A 5,653-nucleotide genomic window follows, 5' to 3' on the forward strand; every position below is an offset into this window, starting at 1 on the left:
AAACGAACCCCCACCAGAGTAGAAACGAGATCTCACGATCGCCCCCTTTTTTCTTCCGGTTTTGCCACGGTCGTGTATATAAAACAGTCTGGGCATTTCTAGGCTTTGTTTGTTTGTTTCGCCCCTCCTTCCTTGGACTTCAAACAACGTCTCCTCGGTGCGTCCCTCTCCTTTCCCCCCGAGGGCGGGCAGGCCTGTCTTTGGGAGGAGGGGAGGCGGCCCGGCCCGCCCGGCCGCGGCGGCGGCGGCGGCGGCGGCGGCGTGACAGCGGCGGCGGCCCACTCCGCGCTGCGCCCGGGCCTTCACTGCACGCTTGTCTGCAGCCCGTGGTGCGGCGGCGGCGTGTCGGCGCTCACGGTGCCCACCTGCGAGTAGACGTCGTCAGGCGTCTGCTGCTGGATCCCGGGCGGCGTCATGCGCTTCTCCTTCTGGCGCCGGTTGCAGAACCAGACCCGCACCACCTCCTTCTCGAGCTGCAGGCTGTCGGCCAGGTTGGTGATCTCCTGCGCAGAGGGCTTGGGGCACTTGAGGAAGTGGCTCTCGAGCGCGCCCTTGACGCTCACCTCGATGGAGGTCCGCTTCTTGCGCTTGCGGCCCTGCGCCGCGATCTTGTCGATGCTCGTGGGGCTGCCGGTGCTCGAGTCCGCCTCCTCCAGCCACTTGTTCAGCAGCGGCTTGAGCTTGCACATGTTCTTGAAGCTCAGCTGCAGGGCCTCGAAGCGGCAGATGGTGGTCTGCGAGAACACGTTGCCGTACAGGGTGCCCAGCGCCAGCCCCACGTCGGCCTGCGTGAAGCCCAGCTTGATGCGCCGCTGCTTGAACTGCTTAGCGAACTGCTCCAGGTCGTCAGACGTCGGCGTGTCCTCGTCCGAGTGCGGGTCGTGGCTGTTGAGTCCGGGCCCCGCGCCGCCGCCGCCGCCGTGGTGCGGGGGTCCCTGCGCGTGGTGCGGGTGCGGCGGGTGCGCGTGCGCGTGGTGGTGGTGGTGATGGTGGTGCTCGGCCAGGTCGGGAGTGTCCCCGCGCACCAGCCCCGGGTGCACCAGGCTCTGGGCGCCGCCGCCCGCGCCGCCGCCGCCTCCACCGCCCGGCCCCGGGGGCGCGCTCAGCATGCCGTTCACCGTGAAGCCCCCGGGCTGCGAGTAGAGCAGGCTCTGCGGCGGCGGCTGCTGGCCCCCGGCCATGGACGGGAGGTGCGCGGCGGCGGCGGCGGCGGCGGCAGCGGCGGCGGCGGCGGCGGCGGCCCCCCAGCCCCCGGGGTGGCCCTGGTGCGGCGGCGGCGGAGGCGGCGGCGGCCCGAGGTGCGGCGGCCCGCGGTGGTGCAGCGCGGTGCCCGCGTGCAGGTCGTCGCGCCCCGCGCCGCCCTTCACGTCGGGGCCCTGGGGCGGCGGTGGCGGCGGCGGCGGCGGCGGCTGCTGGGGGCTGCCGGCCATTCCCACGGCGCTGCCGGACCACGGCGAGCTCGCCTCCACGGCGGCGGCGGCGGCAGCCGCGGCGGCGGCGGCGGCGTGGGGCAGGGCCGTCACCCACTGGTGCGCGTGGCTCAGCATATGGCCGCCGTTGCTGGCGGCCATGGCCCCCTGCATGAAGTCGCTCTGCACCATCTTGACGGAGGCCGGGTCCCCCCGGTAGGCACCCGAGGTCACGGCGGCGCTGCCGGGCGGCATGCCGCCGCCGCCGCCGCCCGCCCCGCCGCCGCCGCCGCCGCCGCCGCCCCCGCCGCCGCCGCCGCCGCCGGCCCCCGCCGCGTCCGAGTGGACGATGGAGCCGGCCGCTAGCAGGCTGTTCCCCGGCAGGTAGGGGTTAGAGGCCGCCGTGGCCATCCCGCTCCGCTCCCGCCACCCTACCGCCGCCACCACCGCCGCCGCCGCCGCAGCAGCAGCCGCGGCCGCCGCCGCCGCCGCCGCCGCGCCCCCCCGCCTCCCCCCGCTCCGCCCCCGCCCCGGGCCCCCGCCGGCCCCGCCGCCGCCGCCGCCGCCGCCTCCGCCCCCGCCGCCGCCGCAGCCGCGGCCGCCGGCTGCAGCTGCAAGGCCGCTGGGCAGGGCGCGGGGGTCGCCGGCCGGCCTTGGTCAGCAGCCGCCGCCGCCGCAGCCGCCGCCGCAGGAGCCGCGCTCCGGGGAGGGGGGCTCGCTTCTCGGCGGGGCGCGCTCCGTGGCCGCCCCCCTCAGGGGGGGTCGTGGCCGCCCCCCAGCCCCGGCGCGATCGGCTTGCTCCAGCGGGGCTCGCCGGGCGGGGCGCGGGCCTGCGCCGGGGCTCCTGGCCGGGCGCGCCGGCTCGCGCTCCTCCTCCTGTCCTCGGGCGAGCGCGGACTCTGCCGGGGCGCGGGGCTCGGTCCACCTGCTAAGTGGAGGTTTCGCTGGAGGCAACAAAGAAAGCAGCCGCTCCTTTCTTCCGGACCAAACCGTGGACGACCGGCGACCGGCCGCTTCTCGCCGCCTCCTCAGGAACGCAGCTCACTCGTCTCCCCTTGGAGTAGTAAAACTTTTTTTGTCCTTGAAGGCGTGGTGATGCTGGCCGCTCGCGTGCGGAGAGGAGAGGCTGGCTCCTGCTCTCCCCCTCCGGTCCTCTCGTTTCAAGTTTTGTTCTGTCCTAGGAAAACTTCTGGCGCTGGTGCATTTCTCTGAAGTTGCTATTGCCGGAGCTCGTGGTTGCCTCTGAAACAACAGTCCTTTTTCATTCTCCTCGCAACAGTCACAGTCTGATGCGACATCTTTCCTTTTGGGTAGAAATTAGGAGACAAATATAACAAGGAAAAAAATTGAACAGGAGAAAAAGGAGGTCGAGTTTCTCGGTTACCTTGCTGCTGACGGTTGGGGTTGGTGTTTTATTTTTTTCCCAGCAGAGGTCTGCAGGAGGAGGAAGAAGAGTGCACTGGTGGAGGTGGAGGTGTGTGTGTGCATATAGGGGATCCTTGATACACAACCAACTCCAGTGGCACGACGCACGGCTCGGAGGCTGCCCCGACGGCGCTGGCGCTGGCCGTGCCGGAGCGGAGTTGCCGCGGGAGCTCGCTCTGCGCCCTGGTTCGCGCGCTCTCCCTCTCTCTTCCCCTCTCCCTCCCTCCCTCTCTCTCGCTCTCGCTCTCTCGCCCTCTCGCCCGCCCGCTCGGATCTGACAGTTCGCTCTCTGTCCCTCCCTCTCCGAGCGGGGACTGTCGAATGTTTACCCTCCGCCGCGAGCGCGCACCCACCACTGCACTTTCCCAAATACAAGGAAGTCGAGCACCAGGGCCCCCGCTGATTGGCTACCCGCTGGGTGATTGGCAGGTCCGGAATGACTGGCTCAGGACGCGCGGCCCCCCTTCCGGCCGTTCCGATTGGTTGCTTTTTAATTTAGGCAGAGCGTCGTAGAAGCTGGAAATCTGTCGTCCCCCCCTCCCCCCGCCTCCTCCCTCCGGTTCGCCACTTTCTCCTCCCCGCCCCTCCTCCGCCACCCCCTCCGCCACATCTTAACTCTTAGTGTCCGGCCGAGACGTAGGCTTTCCCTCCGTGGCTCTGGGCATTTCAATAGGTCTGGGAGGGGGAGGGGAGGGAGGGAGGGGGAGGGGAGGGAGGGAGGGGGAGGGGAGGGAGAGGAGGAGGGGGAGGGAAGAAAGGGAAAGGAGCGGGGGCCGGGAGCGTGCGGGGGTCCGAAGGAGAACGTAGAGGGGAAAATCGTGAAAAATAGCAACCTATCCACTCCACCTGGTACCGCGTTGTGCTGCCGTCCTCCCCGCCCCCCACCCCATCCCAGAGATCGGTAACGCGCCTGGCACGGATGTGCCATTCACGGCAATACCTATAGGCAGATGTGTCCCCAGTGGTTTCAAAGTTTCCTTGCTCCTCCACCAGCCGGCCCCCGCCCCCGCCTCGGCGGGGGTGGGAAGGGGGAGCTGGCGGCGCCGAGAGCCCGGGTAGCGGCCGCGCTCCTTGGAAATCCGCCACCGCAACTTTCCGCAGCCGCTTCGCTCCGGCAGCCGCCCCCTTTGTTTAAGTTCTCGGATGCCATAGTCTGGGAAACCTGCAGCCCGGGACCAGCGCCGGGCCCGCGCGTGCGAGAAGGACCGCAGGCTGCAGCGCGCTCCCCACCCCCGCCTCTCCCTTCCTCCGCCCCCTCCGCCGGGATTCCGGCGAGGAGCGCGCGTGCCCTTGCGAGTCCCGGGGTGCCAGGCGGCGGAGCGCTCGGCCGACCTTCCCCCTAGACACATCGTTAGTGTGTCTCCCCCCGACCCCCCCCGATCCCCCCCCCGACCCCCAAAGGCGTCGGGAAGCCTGCAGCAGCGGGAGCGGCCTAAGGAAGCGGATCCGCCCGCCGCGCCCTCCACCGCTCACACTGTGTGCGGGTGCGTGTGTGTATTTCTTTATTTCGGTGCGGTCGTTATTAGCGGTGTTTCGCCTGCTCGGTATTCTTGGGCACGCTGGGGCTTTCTCTTTCTCTCCGGCCTCGGAGGGTCTGCGGCGGGCGGCGCTGAGAGCGTTCTCAGCCCAACCCTGCGGAAAGAGTTAAGGGAGCCGGGAGGGGGAGCGCGCGGGGTGGGCGGGAGAAGAGGGGGTGGGGGGAAGCGGCCGAGCGGAAACGCTGCACAGAGGAGCCTCAGCGAACCAAGAAAAAAGAGAAAGTGGCCACGAAAACAAGGGCAAATTGAACCCTCCTCGGGGATTTCCAATGAACTAACCCGACTCGGACGTTCAGTAAATACATCGTCCCTAATGAGTGTGCGTGTGCTTGCACCCCGCAGCCGGCCGCGCTGCGCCGGCCCTGCCCGCCGCCCCGGACGCAGACGGGGAGCCGCCGGGGTGCTCGGGGCTGCCCTTCTCCCGCGAATAATTCCTCTCCTGAGCGCAGTTAGGGGTACTCAGAGCCGGAGCTCTCCAGCCCAGTCGCAGACACGCAGCCCTTGCGAGATCTCGAGATGAACAGTGGGCGCGTAGCATTTGTGTAGGATCTGGTCCAGCTCCTGCGTGCCGGGCGGGGGGGAGAGATGCCCTCGTAGGTAGGTTTTAGTGATTCCATTATTGCGAAGGTATAGACCTGAACGGCGGCGGTAACCAAACCCCAGACAGAACGGATTTTTCCCTGTGCGTCCCCCTAAGGTTCCTTTTTATATTTATGTATGCGTATATGTATATATGAAAGATGGAACACAGATTTCATTGAATAAATCTGAGATCTCCAGGTGCAGACGTTTGAATAGTCGGTGCCAGCACCCCATGTTTTCCTTTCCTGCCGATTTTGCTTGGATTCGGCTCAAAAACCGAGAGAGTCTCGTGGTTTTGTTTACACTGAATGGGGAGGATAGGAACAGAGCCATGGGGCCCCTTTCATTAATATACAGTGAGGATTTTGTCTAAATTACTGCTATGAATTTCACAGTACACGCTTTCAAAAGCAGTCTCAGGTGGCCTGATGAAACGTGATAACGCTTCTGCTATCCACTTTACACACATCCACTTTCTTTCTTTTCAAGGAGGGTGTGTGTGCGCGTACGGGAAGCCCCCCAAAACGCCTTGCTCCTCGAAATCAGAAATACACTTCTGTTCCGAGCTCTGTCCCCTTCGTCCTCCCCCTTCGCGTACTTAGTTCTCCAGTCGCTCCCCAGCCCCACCCATCCGTCCCCTCCCTTTGCCGAGTGTGATTGTTTTGTCTGGAAAAAAAAAAAATCCAAAGTATATAACAA

General features: G+C 66.8%; 1 protein-coding gene across 1 annotated transcript; it reads right to left on the reverse strand.

Annotated features, from left to right (window-relative positions):
- Positions 1-302: 302 nt before the first annotated feature.
- POU3F3 (POU class 3 homeobox 3) lies at positions 303-1,820 on the reverse strand. Its single transcript, XM_065891222.1, has one exon. The coding sequence runs from the start codon at positions 1,818-1,820 to the stop codon at positions 303-305; it is 1,518 nt and encodes a 505-aa protein (XP_065747294.1).
- Between the last annotated feature and the right edge of the window lie 3,833 nt (positions 1,821-5,653).

Source organism: Phocoena phocoena, chromosome 14 (assembly GCF_963924675.1).
Source record: "Phocoena phocoena chromosome 14, mPhoPho1.1, whole genome shotgun sequence".
In the NCBI taxonomy this organism is placed as follows: Eukaryota; Metazoa; Chordata; class Mammalia; order Artiodactyla; family Phocoenidae; genus Phocoena; species Phocoena phocoena.

Coding starts and splice junctions, on each gene's coding strand:
- POU3F3 (XM_065891222.1), bottom strand. CDS start 1,820: ATGGCCACGGCGGCCTCTAACCCCTACCTGCCGGGGAACAGCCTGCTA.